This window comes from Pogoniulus pusillus, chromosome 1 (assembly GCF_015220805.1).
Source record: "Pogoniulus pusillus isolate bPogPus1 chromosome 1, bPogPus1.pri, whole genome shotgun sequence".
NCBI lineage: Eukaryota > Metazoa > Chordata > Aves > Piciformes > Lybiidae > Pogoniulus > Pogoniulus pusillus.
In genome coordinates this window covers 19,997,567-20,015,478 of record NC_087264.1, presented here as the reverse complement: position 1 = coordinate 20,015,478, position 17,912 = coordinate 19,997,567, and the positions used below count along the sequence as shown (strand labels likewise).

General features: G+C 46.7%; 1 protein-coding gene across 1 annotated transcript in view; it reads left to right on the top strand.

Moving 5' to 3' along the window:
- The window catches only part of SOS2 (SOS Ras/Rho guanine nucleotide exchange factor 2), a 97,770-nt gene that overhangs the window by 18,724 nt on the left and 61,134 nt on the right, over positions 1-17,912 (top strand). The window contains exons 2-6 of the mRNA XM_064142915.1: positions 2,851-2,976; positions 9,344-9,475; positions 13,026-13,190; positions 15,205-15,408; positions 17,243-17,386. Coding sequence (XP_063998985.1) covers positions 2,851-2,976; positions 9,344-9,475; positions 13,026-13,190; positions 15,205-15,408; positions 17,243-17,386 — 771 coding nt within the window. The remainder of the gene's footprint in view (positions 1-2,850; positions 2,977-9,343; positions 9,476-13,025; positions 13,191-15,204; positions 15,409-17,242; positions 17,387-17,912) is intronic.

Sequence of the window (17,912 nt, the reverse complement as noted above, 5' to 3'; positions counted from 1 at the left end):
TATATTCACAGGATCACAGGATGTCAGGGGTTGGAAAGGACCCAAAGAGATCATCAAGTCCAAGCCTCCTGCCAGAGCAGGACCATACAGTCTAGCTCAGGTCACACAGGAACACATCCAGACAGGCCTTGAAAGGCTCCAGAGAAGGAGACTCCACAACCTCTCTGGGGAGCCTGTTCAGTGCTCTGGGATCCTTACAGGAAAGAAATTCCCCATTGCATTGAGCTGGAAGCTCCTGTGCTGCAGCTTCCATCCTTTGCTCCTTGTCCTATCCCAGGGAGCAAGTGAGCAGAGCCTGTCCCCCCCTCCTGACCCCCAGCCCTCAGATAGTTATAAACACTGATTAAATCCCCTCTTAGTCTTCTCTTCTGCAGACTAAACAGCCCCAGGTCCCTCAGCCTCTCCTCATCAGGCAGTGCTCCAGTCCCCTCATCATTCCTTCTTCTTTAGTGTACAGCAGTTTTCCTAATGGGTTCTTCACCTGTGCTTTGTGAGGAGGATGCCAGTATGGAATTAAGCACCAGAAATGTACTCACGTGGAGTACACAAATACTTCCCCTGTGGAGGTGCAGGGACAAAGTACAGTCTTGTTCCCCCAGTTCTTTCAGGCCATGGGATGGAGGTAGAGGTGGAGGTGGAGTTCCTTGTGGTGTCTCTGGCTGCTGGGCAGCTCTGCCCACTTTCCTCTGTGGCCAGCAGGGAAGGAAACCAGCCAGCCAATTCATTTCCTTCTTGGACTTCGTTTTACACAACTTAGAAGAGCCTTCAGGGCTGCAAATTCACTGTCTGTAAGGTGAAATCTATGAAATGATTTGGAGAGAGTCCTCAGAGCCTAGCAGTGTTTGGGGACTCTCCCATTGTGTTCAGAGGGAGAAGCTCCTGTATTTCAGAACTGGCCCAGGCATGTTAGTGCCTTCCCCTGAAAACCTCCTGATCCATTTGTCTCATGCTTGATACCACGTACAGAATGCTGATGGAAGTATGGAAGGTTACTTTTTGGAGGTGATTAACATAGAATTTGTGTGGGGAGAGTAGGGAATTTCCCTGGATTGTACTGCTTGGGAATCTTTTGGCTATAGTTTTAAGATTTAATTCATACTTTTCTGACTGAGAGGCTGCCAGGGAAAAGGAGAATAGAATAGACTAGCTCTTGAGTGCCTTTTATTTTTAAGGTGGGGCTGTAGTTTGGGTTTGGGGGAGTTTTGGTAGGAAAATAGCCACGTTGGACCAAGACGAGTTAGTTGTGCCCCTTTAGCTTGTGTGGGCACACACTGAAGTTGCCTGTTTCACATTGTCTGCACTAACTTAGCCTTGGAAAATCTTAATCACAAAAGCTGTGATTAATGTCTGTGAAGAGAGATGAAAGGCATTATCCTGCCTTGTGTTAGAGAGAGGTGGAAGTCAAGCTTTACTCACAGCACATTTCCTGGTCTTGACACTCCTAACATGCTTTCTCTTAGGTCTCTTTCAGTTGTGTTTCACATCTTTCCTATACCTCAGATGATGTTTCATGTTGGGCTCCTCACCCCAAGAAGGGCGTTTTGGTGCTGGAGTGTGTCCAGAGAAGGGCAACAAAGCTGGTGAAGGGTCTGGAGAACAGGTCTTCAAGGCAGCAGTTGAGGGAATTGGCATTGTTTAGTCCAGAGAAGAGGAGGTTGAGGGGTGACCTTTGGGGCCTACAGCTGTCTGAAAGAGAATGGAGTGAGGTAGGGCTTGATCTCTTCTCCCTTGTATAAAACAATAGAACAAGAAGAAATTGTCCAAAATTGTCCAGGGTGGTTTAGGTTGGATATTAGGAAAACATTTCTGTCCTGCAAGAGTGGTCAGGCATTGGAACAGGCTGCTCAGAGAGGTGGTGGAGTCAACATCCCTGGAGGTGTTCAGGGAACTTGGGGCCATGGTTTAATGGCTCTAGTGGTCTTAAGTTGACAGTTGGATTTGATGATCTTGGAAGTCTTTTCCAACTGAAGCAGCTCTGTGATTTTATGTTCTTTCTGGTTCTGGAGCATCTCAGGGAGTTGTTCCTGCCCTTCTTCGGGGTCGTGTGTGTGGCATTTGTTGTGACAGATTTTGACAGCACATTAATTCAACTCCCTGCCAGACTGGTTGGTTCTCTTATCCTGATGCCCTTGCTTATTAGATGTTTTCCTTTGGTAGATCCATACTACTTCTCTGCTCACAGTCACCCAGTACTCATGAGTAGGGTTAGTAATGTTAACTATTACTCATTCTGTGAATGAGTAACTGCAGGGTTACCCAAAGTGGTTGTTTTTACTGCACTGTAAAGAAATCTGCCTTGACTTGAAATTTCTTCACCAACATAAAAGCTTTTTAATCGAATAGAGGAATAGGAATTGTCATACAGTATCTGAAGGGGGCCTACAAAAAAGCTGAGGAGGGACTTTTTAGGCTATCAGGGAGTGAGAGGACTGGGGGGAATGGAGCAAAGCTGGAGGTGGGGAGATTGAGGCTGGATGTGAGGAAGAAGTTGTTCAGCATGAGAGTGATGAGAGGCTGGCATGGGTTGCCCAGGGAGGAGGCTGAGGCCCCATGGCTGGAGGTGTTTAAGGCCAGGCTGGCTGAGGCTGTGGGCAGCCTGCTCTAGGGTAGGGTGTCCCTGGGCATGGCAGTGCGGTTGGAACTAGATGCTCCTTGTGGTCCCTTCCAACCCTGACTGATTCTATGATCTTGGTTACATAGGGAAATTCGTGGGAAATCACTGAAGTGTAGCAATTTCCAGCACTATGGTACAGAGGAACTCTGCTTTTTTTTCCAGTTCTTCCTTTTATACAGCCTTAAATGGGAAAAACAACCAGCAAACTAACAAACTCATTCTTCAATTTTGGACAGGTTCAACAACAGGTTCACCCAAACCTTTCAGCAAAAGAAGATTCCCTCTATTACATCGAAGAGTTGATACTTCAGCTGCTGAACAAACTATGCATTGCTCAGCCACGCACTGTCCAAGATGTAGAGGTAAGACTACATATTGGAAAACCAAGTGCATGCTTACAGAGTGGCTGAGGTGAACTAAGCTGGTGTGAGCAGTGGAGGCTGAAGTTAAGGCAAGGTGAATCTGAAAAGCAGAGCTTGTTAATGCTCAAAGATGATAAAATAACTGCAGAGTCTTACATCTGGGGAGGAATTACCCCCTGCACCAGTAAAGAACATGGATCATCCTGCTGGAAAGCAGCAATATGCAGAGTCTTAGTGGACAGGAAGTTATCCATGGGACAGCAATGTCCCCTCATGGCCAAGAGGGCCAATGGTATCCTGGGGTGCATCAAGAAAAGTGTGTCAGGTCTAGGGAGGTTCTCCTTATCTAGTACTCTGCCCTGGTAAGACCACACCTGGAATGCTGTTTCCAGTTTTGGGCTCCCCAGTTCAGGAGAGACAGGAATCTGCTGGAGAGTGTCCAGTGGAGAGCAGCAAGGATGTTTGGAGGACTTGAACATCTCTTCTATGAAGAAAGACTGAGAGACCTGAGGCTGTTTAGTCCTGAGAAGAGAAGGCTGAGAGGGGATCATATCAGTGTCTATAAATGTCTGAAGGGTGGGTGTCAAGATGAAGGTGCCAGCCTCTTTTCAGTGGTGTCCTGTGACAGGACAAGGAACAACAGGTATAAGCTGGAATACAGGAGACTTCACCTCAACTTGAGGAAAAAATTCTTTACTGTAAGGGTGCTGGAGCCCTGGAGCAAACTGCCCAGAGAGGTTGTGGAGTCTCCTTCTCTGGAGACTTTCTGGACGTGTCTGGATGCATTCTTGTGTGATCCTGCATTGGCAGGGGGGCTGGACTCAATGATCTCTGGGTTTCCCTTCCAACTCCTGATATTCTGTGATTGAAATTTCACAAAACAAATTTGATTGGAGACTAATTTTCATGCACAAGGCTTCAGAATAGAAATAGGATCATAGCTGGAGATTTTTCACTCAGCATTACATTTATAAATGCAGAATACTGCTGCTCAAACACACCTTAAACTTAAGGCTGTTGCAGATTTTCCTGTTCTTTGACATAAATGTAGGGGGGGGGAAGTAAATATTAGAATGAAAGGTTGCTGTTGTTAGGCATGGATTGTGCAGCTGAGGGAATAGAGTTGTATGTTCCTGGAACTTTATTGAACTCACTGAGGCTCTTGTGTTATTGCAGCTGTCTGGTTTTGTGTCATCAGCTACAAAATGAGGGCTTTAATGGAGTGTGCTTCAGTATATAGTCTAGAGGGAGAGAATGCTTTCATCTAGCTGTGACCCATTAGAGCTTTGCAGAGTATTAATTGGGCATCAATTTATATGTCTAGGATTTATAGATGGAACCAAATTGAAGTTCTCCTCTACCAGTCTCTAGCTAACATTCAAGATTGTACTGCATTTAGTTTTGGGCCCCTTACTACAAGAAGGACATTGAGGTGCTGGAGTGTGTCCAGAGAAGGGCAGCAGAGATTGTGAAGAGTTTAGACAGTAAGTCTTAGGAGAAGCAGCTGAGGCAACTGAGCTTGTTCAGGCTGGAGAAAAGGAGGCTGAGGGGACACCTTCTGGCTCTTTACATCTGCCTGAAAGGAAATTGGAGCCAGGTGCTAATTCTCCCAAGCAGCAACTGACAGTATGAGAGGAAACGGCTTCAAGTTGTGCCAGAGGAGGTTTAGGTTGGACATTAGGAAAACATCATTCTCTGAAAGGGTTGTCAAGGCCTGGAACAGGCTGCCCAGGGAGGTGGTGGAGTCATTATCCTTGGAAGGATTTAAAAGCAGTGTATGGTGCTGAGGAACATAGTTTGGGAGTAAACTGGATGGTGCTAGATTAATGGCTGGACTAAATGATCTTAAAGGTGGACTACATGATCTTAAAGTTGGACTAAATGATCTTAAAGGTCTTTTCCTGCCTAAACAATTCTGTGTGTCCTGGAAATTTAAAATAAAATAATTATATATATATATATTTACAAATAATTGCCTGAGTGGATTTAGATTGTTATTAGATGCAGCAGTTGCCTTTTATTCAACTTGGAGTTAATTCATAAGTTACTAATTTTGGTTTATGATTAATGTATTTTGTAATACTGATGCATTAAAATTATGACTAAACCAATCCAAAACTTAATAGTCCCTTAACAGCTCTTGGGATTCTTACTACCTCAAGTCTGGATTTGAGCTTTAGATGTGGAGCTGAGAAATTCCATGTTCTTTCTCCAAGTCCCAGCTGGAGCAGTCTGAGAAGAATTTGATCTCTTCAGCACACAGGACAGTTGAGATAGCACTGATTTCTCTACACACCAACTCAACTGTTTTCTGCTTGTGAGTCAGGAGATGATAAAATGCCCCCATGTATGTGGGAATTAATGATGTTCATAGACATTTAAGTTCGAGGAGGGCAGGTTTACCCTGCATATTAGGAAGAAATTCTTTACACTAAGTGTGATGAAACACTGAACAAGTTGGCCAGGGAGGTTGTGGATACTCCCTGGAGATGTTCAAGGCCAGATTGGATGGGACCTTGAGCAACCTGGTCTAGTGGAAGGTGTCCCTGCAGAGGGGCTGGAACTAGGTGATCTTGGAGGTCCCTTCCAAGTGAAACCATTCTGTGAATCTATAAATCTTTGAACTAATAATTTTCATTGCCTGTTTGGATGCCCCACAAATTACCCTGTGCTGCAGACAGCTTTCTGAGACAACCGGCAACTCTTTGATTTCTGGGTTACAAAATATCACAGCAGGCACTAAGTTTTGTGTGTTGTGTTTTAAGTATACTTGGCATTTTAAGGCTGTGAATAATGAAACATTGTTTGTGCTTGGCAATATAAAACCCATTTAATTTAAAAACACAGAGTGGTAACAGGTTCCCCAAAATATTACTCTTCTGTAGGTCAGGCTGGGGGAGCAGTGGCTGGAGAGCTGCCTGGCGGGAGAGGACCTGGGGGTGTTGGTGGGCAGCAGCTGAACATGAGCCAGCAGTGTGCCCAGGTGGCCAAGATGGCCAGCAGCATCCTGGCCTGGATCAGCAATGGTGTGAGCAGCAGGAGTAGGGAGGTGATCATGCCTCAGCATGGTACTCAGCACTCCTGAGACCACACCTCGAGTCCTGTGTCCAGGTTTGGTCACCACAGTCTAGGAGGGACACTGAGGTGCTGGAGCAGGTGCAGAGAAGGGCAACGAGGCTGGGGGGAGGTCTGGCAAACATGGCCTGTGAGGAGCAGCTGAGGGAGCTGGGGGTGTTTAGTGTAGAGAAGAGGAGGCTGAGAGGGGACCTTATTGCCCTCTACAACTACCTCAAAGGAGGCTGTAGTGAGGCTGGAGCTGGTCTCTTCTCCCCAGTTACTAATGCTAGGACAAGAGGAAATGGCCTCAAGTTGCATCAGGGGAGGTTCAGGTTGGCTGTTGGGAGGAAGTTCTTTCCTGAGCAGGTGGTCAGGCACTGGAACAGGCTGCCCAGGGAGGTGGTGGAGTCTCCATCCCTGGAGGTGTTTCAAAGGAGAGTGGATGTGGTGCTTGAGGCTATGGTCTAGTGCCGAAGGCTGCTGGGATGAAGGTTGGACTGGCTGATGCTGGTGCTCCTTTCCAACCCTAGCACTTCATAGTGATGAGATGTTGTGCTGAGGGGTTTGGTTTAGTCAAGGACTTGTCAGGGTGAGACTAATGCTTGGACTCGGATCTTGAAGGTCTTTTCCAATCTAAGAAATTCTGTCATTCTGTAATAAGTTCAGATTCTTCCTGAGCCGAGAAAGGAGAAATGAGTTTTGTGGTATGGGATGTTGGTGTGGGTGGTGTGGTATTGGATTGTGTTGTCAGGGAGCATCTGAGATCCAGGACTGAAGGCTTTTGGCTCTGCTTCTCAGTTGTTTTTAGTTGTCAAGAGAAAACGTGAGCACTGTGGTCTCTCAAGTTTATCATGCTGATATTTACATAACAGCCTCGAGGCAGTGGAACTCTTGGTGCACATTATTACACTTCAGTGTTTGCAAGATCAAGGTCTAAAATATCAAATAATAGAAGTTTTCTAACTAGAAAAAAAGGGCTTCAAATTGTTCCCAAGAAAACATTGGGAACCAGTAAAGTCTGAACACAAAAGGCTGGTGGTAGTCATGAGCTGAAGGACAGCTTAATGCCACCTTATGTCCATTTTCTGGGCCAGCTCCTGTTAGAATCTCAAGGAAAGTTCATATCAGTTAATCAGCCCTCAGCTGTCAGCTGCTGTTCAGGAGAAAAGGTCACAGAGTACTTACCTGGCACTGACAGCTGACGCAGAAAGCTGAGCCTTTAATGACCACGTGCAAATACTTCAAAGCTGCCTCTAGGAAGACCTCAGACCTCCTTTCAGAACGTATCAAAAGGGACTTGTAGATGTCATCATTTTCTCAGCTCATCTGTAAAAATCTCTCCTCTAAGAGTTGCCACCCATGCAGGCTTCATTGTGGCCCAGGTTGTGGGTTCAAAGCAGAGGTTGGGTATGGCACTGTGACACATACTCTGCCACCCTGGCAGTGCTGGGTGGATAAGGGCTGTGGTGTAGCTGGAGGTGATCACTACTCCCCCCTGCCATGAGCTATCCACCTGAAAAAACCTGTTTTGCCAAAGTCCCTTGAGCAGTCAACCGAGCTCAGTTCAGACTCATTCTTGCAGCATTTCATTCCCCAGCTGACAGAGGCTGCAGCGGGAAGCCTGTTCAGCCTGGAGAGGAGAAGGCTCCAGAGGTACCTTCTTGTGACCTCTCAGTACTTGAAGGGGCCAGGAAGAACGCTGGGGACAGTCTATTTAGCAAGACTTGATGTGACAGGACAAGAAGTGATGGGATTAAACGAAAAGAGATCTAGACTTAGAGAGAAGGGAGAAATTAAAGATCATCTAGTTCCACTTTTCCTGCCATGGGTGGGGACAACTTCCACTAAACCAGGTTGCTCAAAACGTTATCCAAGCTGGCCTTGAACCTGGCCTACAGCCTCCCTGGGCAACCTGTTCCAGTCTCTCACCACCCACACTGTAAGGAATTTCTTCCTAATATCCAGGCTAACTTTCCCCTTCTCCAGCTTCAGTCCGTTCGCCCTTGTCCTGTCACTACAAGCCCTCGTGAAAAGTCCCTCCCCAGCATTGTCATAGCCCACTTCAAGCCCTGGAAGGTCACTACAAGGTCTCCCCACAGCATTCTCTTCTCCAGACTCAACAGCCCCAACTCTCACAGCCTGTCCCCACAGGGGAGGTGCTTCAGCCTTCTGATCATCTTGGTGGCTTTGCCTGGACCCACTCCAACAGTTCCGTGTCCTTGTGCTGAGGGCACCGGAGCTGGATGCAGTGTTCTGGGTAGGGTCTCATAAGAGCAGAGCAGAGAGAGAGAAGCACTTCCTCAGTCCTGCTGGTCACACTTTTTTTGCTGCAGCCCTGCACTTGCTCGTCATGTCTGCCATAAACTTTACTTGAAGTCAGCCAAGTTACACTCTTTTCTGAAGTAGGAACAACAGCAAGTTTTTGTTTTGTTTAGGCTGTAATCTGCTCAGTACTTCCTGATGTTGTGTATGTTTTGGGGTCCTGGTCTCAGCAGAGGCTTCTTGTTGCTCCTGTGATGTAACGATCACAGAGCAGGAGTTCTTTTAGGAGATTTGAAGGAGTTCTTGATGCTTGTGGTCTTGTGAGGTCCTACATGGAGTATTACATCCAGCTCTGAGAGTGTCCAAGATAGATACAGACCTGTTAGAACGGATCCAGAGAAGGGCCAGAAAAATAGTCAGAGCTGGGACACCTCTCCTATGAAGAAAGGCTGACAGAGTTGGGGTTTTTCTGCCTGGAGAAGCCAAGGCTCCAAGGAGACCTTATTGTGGCCTTTCAACACTTAAAGGAGGCTTCTAAGAGAAACCAAGACTTTTTACCAAGGCCTCTAAGTGGCAAAGGGGCAACATCTTTGAACTTGAGAAGGGCAGGTTTAGATTGGAATTAAAGAGAAAATCTTTCACAAAGAGTGTGGTGAGACACACAAAGTGGTTGCCCAGAGAGGCTGTGGATGCCTCATCATTGCAAGTGCTTGACGTGAGGCTGGATGGGACTTTCAGCAACCTGATCTAATGAAGCATATCCTTGTCCATGGCAGCGAGGTTGGAACTAGGTGATCTTATAAAGGTCCCTTCCATCCCAAACCATTCTCTGATTCATTTCCATGCTTAGAGGAGGGAGGTTGTTTGGGATAACTGAAAAACAGTGAAGCTGAGTTGGATAAGGTGGAGAGAACAGTTAGGAGAATGTGTTGCAAACACGGAGGAGGAGGATAATTGTAGTACAAGGGAAGTAATTTGCTGCTTGTTTTTTTAGAGCTTCTCTTTGATTGCTGCGGTTAATCTCAGTGCACTCTCTCTGTTTGGACAGGAGCGCGTTCAAAAGACATTTCCTCATCCCATAGACAAGTGGGCGATCGCTGATGCACAGTCTGCTATAGAGAAAAGAAAGAGAAGAAACCCTCTCCTGCTTCCTGTGGACAAAATCCATCCTTTATTAAAGGTACTTAAACCAACAACCTGCTAATTCTGCCCACCACACTCCCCCCTCCGCTGTATTATTTCCCTCCAGCATAATTTGGGTGAGCTCAGGGAAGTTTCTCGTCTTGGCTGAAAGAGCACAGCATGAACACGTTGTAATAAATTCACAGAATTCCAGACTGCTGGGGGTTGGATGGGATCTCTGGAGATCATCCAGTCCAACACCCTGGCTAAAGCAGGGTCACCCACAGGAGCCTGCCCAGGACCACAATATCCAGGTGGGTTTGGAATCTCTCCAAAAAGGAGACGACTCCACAACCTCTCTGCGCAGCCTGCTCCAAGGCTCCAGCACCCTCACACCAAAGAAATTTCTCCTCATCTTCAGATGGAATCTCCTGGATGCCACTTTGTGACCTCTGCCCCTTGTCCTGTCGCTGAGCATGAGTGACAAGAATCTGGCTTCATCCTCTTGACCCCAACCCTTTAGCTCTTGCTTGAGTATCGATCAGATCCTCTCTCAGGCTGCTCTTCTCCAGGCTAAACAGCCCCAGGCCTTTCCTCCTCACAGAGAGATGCTTCAGTCCCTTCATCATCTTTGTAGCCTCTGCTGGACTCTCTCCAGTAGTTCCCTGTCTCTTTTGAACTGGGAAATCCATAATTTGCCCCAGTCCTCCAAATGTGGCCTCACTAGGGCTGGATAAAGGGGAAAGAGAACCTCCCTTGACCTGCTGGCCACACTCTTCTGAATGCACCTGATTCATCATGTTCTAGATACTAGTGTGTTGGTTACTCTGCTTTGAGATATGACTAGTTAGTTGATAACATAAATAACCCCCAAACAGTTTACTTACTTACATGAGCAGTACTGTTTTGACACCTATATTTGTTTCAAAATGCTGCAGAAGGCAGAAGAGAAGGGGGAACAGGTAGATCCTGTTCCTTGTATACTGTCAACTAAGATGTGTATCAGTGTCCTTTCTGTGCTGCTGAATGTTATTAGTGCCTTGGTTTAAAGGAGATGTCACAAAAGACCAAATACAGAGTTGATTGTTGAGGAAAGGGGACATGTGAGGAGGGAGTAAGGGAGCTGGAGATGTTCAGCCTGGAGGAGAGGAGGCTCAGGGCAGACCTCATTGCTCTCTACACCTCCCTGAAGGGAGGCTCTAGCCAGGTGAGGTTGGTCTCTTCTCCCAGGCAAGCAGCAACAGATCAAGAGGACACAGTCTCAAGTTGTGCCAGGAGAGGTCTGGGCTGATTATTAGGAGGGAGTTGTTGGCAGAGAGAGTGATTGGCGTTGGAATGGGCTGCCCAGGCAGGTGGTGGAGTCGCATCCCTGGAGGTGTTGAAGCCAAGCCTGGCTGGGGCACTTAATGCCATGGTCTGGTTGATTGTCTAGGGCTGGGTGTTAGGTTGGACTGGATGATCTTGGAGGTCTCTTCCAACCTGGTTGATTCTATGATCTCACTTCTTGGGTGTCATGTTGTTTATAGCAGATGTGGAGCTCCTTGCTTCCAGTTAGGATCTCTGTCACACAGTAAGCATGCATTCATACCGTTTCGGGGGGTTTAATGATCAAACAGTACTCTGAGTTTTAGATCACGATTTAGTCACCTTCAGATCAGTGCTGAATCAGTAGATGGAGGCTGATTCAAATGCTGCTCTTTTTTGCAGAATCACAGAGTGTCAGGGGCTGGAAGGGACCTCCCAAGCTCATGTAGTCCAACCCCGCTGCCAGAGCAGGATGTCCTAGAGCAGATCACACAGGAATGCATCCAGGCAGGTTTGGAATATCTCCAGAGAGGGAGATTCCGCAGCCCCCCTGGTCAGCCTGTTCCAGGTTTCTGTCACCCTCACAGGATGAAAATTGCTCCTCATGTTTATATGAAGCTTCCTATGGCTCAGCTTCCACTCATTGCCCCTTGTGCTGTCCCTGGGCATCACCCAGCAGAGCCTGGCTCCAGCCTCCTGGCACTCTCCCTGCACATATTGATAACCATTGATGAGGTCACCTCTCAGTCTCCTCCCAGCAGCACAGCCCCAGCTCCCTTAGGCTCTCCTCGTAAGAGAGATGTTCCATTCCCTTCAGCATCTTTGTGGCTCCGTGCTGGACTCTCTCAAGCAGTTCAGTAATTTTTTTTTCAATGTTGCTGTATTGAGTAAGCATTGCTTAAGCATAAGCAGAAATAGAAGCATCTTTCAGGTGTGCTCACTGCATTGTTGTGTACACTGTCTTGGTTTGTGACGGCTGATGAGAGGGGAAGAGATGTTAGGAAAGAGAACACCAGAAAACACCAACTTTGTTTTATGAAGCCTGCTATGGAAAGTGTGTGGCACAGAATCTGATTTTTTAAAAGATACAAGACATTGAGATGCTGGAGTGTGTCCAGAAAAGGGCAACAGAGCAGGTGAAGGGTCTGAGGAACAGGTCTGGTGAGGAGCACTTGAGGGAACAGGAGTTGTTCAGCCTGGAGGAGGCTGAGGGGAGACCTCATTGCTCTCTGCAACTCCCTGAAAAGAGGTCGTAGTGAGGTGGGGGTTGGTCTCTTCTACCTAATATCAGGTGATAGAACAAGAGGAAGTGGCCTGAAATTGTGCCAAGGGAGGTTTTGGTTGGATATTAGGAAAAATATCTTTCCTTAAAAAGTGATCAGGCCTTGTAACAAGCTGCTGAGGGCTGGGGGAGTTGTAGAGCACCTGGAAGTATTCCAGAAACATGTGGACGTGGTTCAGTAGCCGTGTTGGGTTGATGGTTGGACTTGATGATGTTAGAGGTCTCTTCCAACTCAAGCAAGAGAAACTGGTAGGGCGTTGGAAGGGGCCTCTGGCGACCATCCAGTCCAACCTCCCTGCTAAAGCAGGGTCACCCACAGCAGCATGTCCAGGATCACAGTGTCCAGGTAGGTTTGGAATCTCTCCAGAAAAGGAAACTCCACAAACATTCTGGGCAGCCTGCTCCATAAACCTTCAAATAAAGAGCCTGTAACACAGTTTGTAGTTTCGTGAAAGAGAATTTCTTCCATCAAGAACAACTCAGAATGAAGCTTGACTTTCTGTGTAGAGTCCAGTCTAGTCTTTCTGTGTAGAGTCTAGTCCTGCAATAAGCATAGATCAAGATTATAGAGGAATCATAGAGTGATTTGGATTGCACTGACCTCAAAAATCATCTAGTTCAACCCCACTGCCATGGGCATGGAGGCCTCTTACTAGACTAGGTCTCAGTACCCTTAAAGTGAAACTTTTCTTCCTTATGGGAAAGTCCTTTCCTTGAAGCAATCCTGTAGTTAGGTTTGTCATTTTTAGAGGAGAGATTACTGGATGTTCTGAAACTTATCACCTGTCAGTGTGACACATGGAATCTGTCAGACTGTGAAGTGCACAAGGGAGTATTTACAAACATTCCCTTTAAGGAGGATGATCAAAGTTCATTTTGCTGTCCTTTGCCCTGGCTCTTACATCACTGTAAATTATCCACACAGACAAGATGGACTTCATGAGAGACTTCAGTGTGTTGTCACTCTGGATGGATTTCTGCATCAAGTAACACTCCTTCTTGTTGTCTTTTCAATTTGCAGGAGGTCCTGGGTTACAAGGTAGATTACCATGTCTCTCTGTATATCGTGGCTGTCTTGGAATACATCTCAGCTGACATCTTAAAGCTGGCTGGAAACTATGTCTTCAACATACGTCACTTTGAGATCTCCCAGCAGGACATTAAAGTATCCATGTGTGCTGATAAGGTGAGGAGTTGGAGTTAAACCAACTGATACCAGAGGTGGTTTTGATTTTGTTTCCTTTTAAGGAAGATCCAAAGCAGGAATAGAAGGGAGGTTACTTAGCCATGAGTTGTGGGCATCTTTCCCTGAAAATGTTTAAGACTAGGTTGAATGAGGCTTTGAGCTACCTGGTCTAGTGGAAAGTGTCCCTGCCCGTAGTAGAGGGGTTGGAACTAGATGATCTCTAAGGTCCATTCCAACCTAAACCACTCTGTGATTCTATGATTAGAGATGTAACTGTAGAATCATTGAATCAACCAGGTTGGAAGAGACCTCCAAGCTCATCCTGCCCAACCTAGCATCCAGCTCTATCCAATCAACTACACCATGGCACTAAGTGCCTCATCCAGGCTTTTCTTGAACACCTTCAGGGACAGTGACTCCACCACCTCCCTGGGAAGAAGAACCATTGAATGTTGGAGTCCATGATCTCGGAAGTCTCTTCTAACCAATTCTGTGATTCTATGGTTCTGTGAAGTGCAGAAGCTTCTCCTTATACAGAACTACCACAGTAAAGATTTCAAGTTTCAGTTAAACCTGTGAAGTATTGAACAGGAGCATTTCCTACAAAATACCACGATGTAAAATTCTATTGTCTTTTATTTCACATGGAATTACCCAGATTGCATTGGGTCACAGGCTCACAGGATGTTAGGGGTTGAAAGGGACCCAAGGAAATCATCAAGTCCAACCCCCCTGCCAGAGCAGGACCACACAATCTAACACAGGTCACAGAGGAACACATCCAGACAGGCCTGGAAAGGCTTCAGAGAAGGAGACTCCACAACCTCTCTGGGCAGCCTGTGCCAGTGCTCTGGGACCCTTACAGTCAAGAAGTTCCCTCTTGTGTTGAGCTGGAACCTTCTGTGCTGCAATTTACACCCATTGCTCCTTGTCCTATCCCAGGGAGCAGTGAGCAGAGCCTGTCCCCCTGCTCCTGACCCCCAGCCCTCAGATATTTATAAAAATCCCCTCTCAGTCTCTTCTTCTCCAGACGAAACAGCCCCAGGTCCCTCAGCCTCTCCTCATCAGGCAGTGCTCCAGTCCCCTAATCACCTTCCTAGCCCTCCCCTGGACTCTCTCCAGCAGATCACTCTCCCTCTTCAACTGGGGAGTCCAAAACTGAATGCAATATTCAAGATGAGGTCTCATCAGGGCAGAGTAGAGGGGGAGGAGAACCTCCCTTGATCTGCTGGAAACACTCTTAATACACCCCAGGATCCCATTGGCCTTCTTGGCCACAAGGGCACATTGCTGTGCCATGGATGTTCTCCTCCAGCACTCCCAGGTCCCTCTCCACAGGGCTGCTCTCCAGCAGATCACCTCCCAACCTGTACTGGTGCAGTTTATTATTCCTCCCCAGGTGCAGGACTCTGCACTTGTCCTTGTTGAACCTTATTTGGTTCCTCATTGGGTTGGAAAGGACCCTCAAAGGTCATCTTGTCCAACCCCTTTCAGTGAGCAGGGACACCTCCAACATGATCAGGCTGCTCAGGGCTGCATCAAGGCCGATCTTGAACATCCCCAGGAACGGGGCCTCAACCACATCTCTGGGCAATCTGTGTTACTGTCCTCCTGATGTCACTTTGTCATGACAGCTTTTTCCTTCTTTATAATGCAGAACAAGACTTCTGGCTTTTCATCCTCAGAAAACTGAGAAACATTTTTGTTGCATTTTATCTTTTATCAGGAGGGTTTTGTCAAAGGCTTATGCAAGCTGCCTTGTTTTCAGAGCTGGTTCTGGGTGGATTGTAGCTTGTTTTCTAGGTCATACTAACTTATAAAGGGGGAAAATGGCTTTGGCAAAGAAGCCAGCATTCTGCTGCCAAAGTTTAAATATTACTCCCTTGTGCAAGTGATCACAGAAAGTAGTGTATTAAAAACTCAAAGGATTTCTCTGAACACACCAAAATAGCTGAGCTCGAGCCAAGCATTTCAGATCAGGTTTACATGTAATGCTTCCAATTTCCTTTGCCAGGTTTTGATGGATATGTTTGATCAGGATGACATTGGTTTGGTTTCTCTCTGTGAAGATGAGCCCTCTTCTTCTGGGGAGCTCAACTACTATGACCTAGTGAGAAATGAAATTGCAGAAGAAAGGCAATACCTGCGGGAGCTGAATCTGATCATCAAAGTATTTCGGGAAGCTTTCCTGTCAAACAGAAAACTCTTCACACCTAATGTAAGTCCTTTAATATGTTATTGATGTGTAATGCTGGTTGGTTCCATTAGCAGCCATAACATAGCAATTTGGCATTAACTGTGCTAGAGGTAAAATTAAGGTTGATTTATGAGGGTTGGCTGCATGTGAAATAATAAAATGGAGGGATTGCCATTATCAGGATGAAGAGTGCTGCTCTCAGAGTGAAGCTTAATGGACATGATTCCCTGTCTGGTGCCAGCAGTAGCTTGAGTCCTTGGGTCATGTGGGTAATAGTTACTCTTTTGCTTAACACAAAAATTAACAGTTATCTACCTGAATGGACAGTGAATGTGGGTGAACACTTGAGCTGACATTTCAAGTCTACCTTAGGGCTTCCTGATCTGCATGAACTACAAGGAAAATAAATAGCCCTAGACTCTAGATTCTCTCTGACTGACTGTAAAGGGAATAGCCAGGTGGGGGGTGGCCTCTTCTCCCAGGCAACCAGCAATAGAACAAGGGGACACAGTCTCAAGTTGTGCCAGGGTAGGCATAGGCTGGATATTAGGAAGAAGTTCTTCACAGAGAGAGTGATTTCCCATTGGAATGGGCTGCCCAGGGAGGTGGTGGAGGCACCGTCCCTGGGGGTCTTCAAGAAAAGCCTGGATGAGGCACTTAGTGCCATGGTCTAGTTGACTGGATAGGGCTGGGTGATAGGTTGGACTGGATGATCTTGGAGATCTCTTCCAACCTGGTTGATTCTATGATTCTATAAGAGGGGAGATTTAGCCTGGATATTAGGAAGAAAGTGAGAGTGGTGAGACACTGGAAGAGGTTGCTCAGAGAGGTTGTGAATACCCCCTTCCTGGGGATTTCAAGATTGGATAAGACCTTGAGCAACCTGGTCTAGTGGAAGGTGTCCCTGCCCATGGCAGGAGGGGTGGAACTAAAAATGGGATGATATTTAACAAGGCTACATGCAGGGTTCTACACTTATGCCACAACAACCCCAAGCAGCGCTGCATGCTGGGGACATTTAAACTGAGTGTTAGGAAGAATCTCTTTCCGGTGAGGGTAGTGAAACACTGTCACGGGTTGCTCAGGGAGGTTGTGGAGCACAGAATCACAGAATGTGGCCATTCAGTATCTTAAGGGGGCTATAAGAAATCTGGGGAGTGACTTTTTAGGATGCCAGGTAGTGATAGGACTGGGGGGAATGGAACCAAGCTAGAAATAGGTAGATTCAGACTGGATGTTGGGAAGTTCTTCAGCATGTGAGTGGTGAGACCCTGGAAGGGGTTGCCCAGGGAGGTGGTGGAAGCCTCATCAAAGATCACATTCTGTGATTCTGTGCTCTACAACCTCCCTGGAGGTGTTCAAGGCCAGGTTAGATGAGGCCTTGGGCAACCTGTTCTAGTGGGAGGTGTCCCTGCCTGTGGCAGGGAGTTGGAACTGGATGATCCTTGAGGTCCCTTCCAACCTAAACCATTCTATGAAATTGCCTCCTTCCTGTGGTGCTCTGAAAGACAACAATCAGCAATGGGAAAAAGAACTACTGTGAGCTGGGACTGCAAAGCCCAAGGCATTCATGTCCAGAGCACTCACAGCCTGTACTGAAACTGCTGCTCTCCATCTGGGAAGGATGGGGTGTTTTCTTTTGCTGGGATGAGAGTTGTGCAAGGCTGGATGTGCCCAGGCAAGCCTGCAAAGCTGGCAAGACCACGTAATGTAACTTTCTTCCTAGTTTTTTGTTGATGTTGTTGGCTCCTCTCCATTTACCTCTTGGATCAGGCTTCAGGAATACTGCTCAAATATTTACATAAGCAATGTAAATCATTCTGAGCGCTCCTGAGGTAACGTTTTATGTTTGCAGGATATCGATGTGATATTTAGCAACATTTCAGACATCCATGAGCTGACAGTGAAGCTTTTAGGATTGATTGAGGATACTGTGGAGATGACTGATGAAAGTAGTCCTCATCCTCTAGCTGGCAGCTGCTTTGAAGATCTTGCAGAGGTAAGGTGTTTGGTTGTTTGGGGGGGTTGGTTTGTTTTGAAACCACTGATTGTTTTATTTTCTTAGTAAACCCTTGGTGGTGACTCTGATATCCCATAAATTTGCAATTGTAAGTTAAGCTCTGAATGGAGATCTTCCCTACCCATACTTCAGCAGGTAAGGGTGTTTTCTGCTTGTCACAGAAACAATAGCAAGCAGGTAAGCATAAAACTAAGATGTTATTTCAGTGTGGAAATGAATTGGTGTATTCAGCAATGCTGCATCCAGCTCTGGAGCCCCTGTTACAAAAAGGATGTGGAGATGCTGGAGTGTGTCCAGAGAAGGGTCACGAGGATGATCAGAGGGCTGCAGCAGCTCTGCTGTGAGGAGAGACTGAAAGAGTTGGGGCTGTTCAGTCTGGAGAAGAGGAGGCTGCGAGGTGATCTTCTTGTGGCCTTTAAGTATCTGGAGAGGGCTACAGGAAAGCTGAGGAGGGACTTTTTAGGATATCAGGTAGTGATAGGATTGGGAGGAATGAAACCAAGCT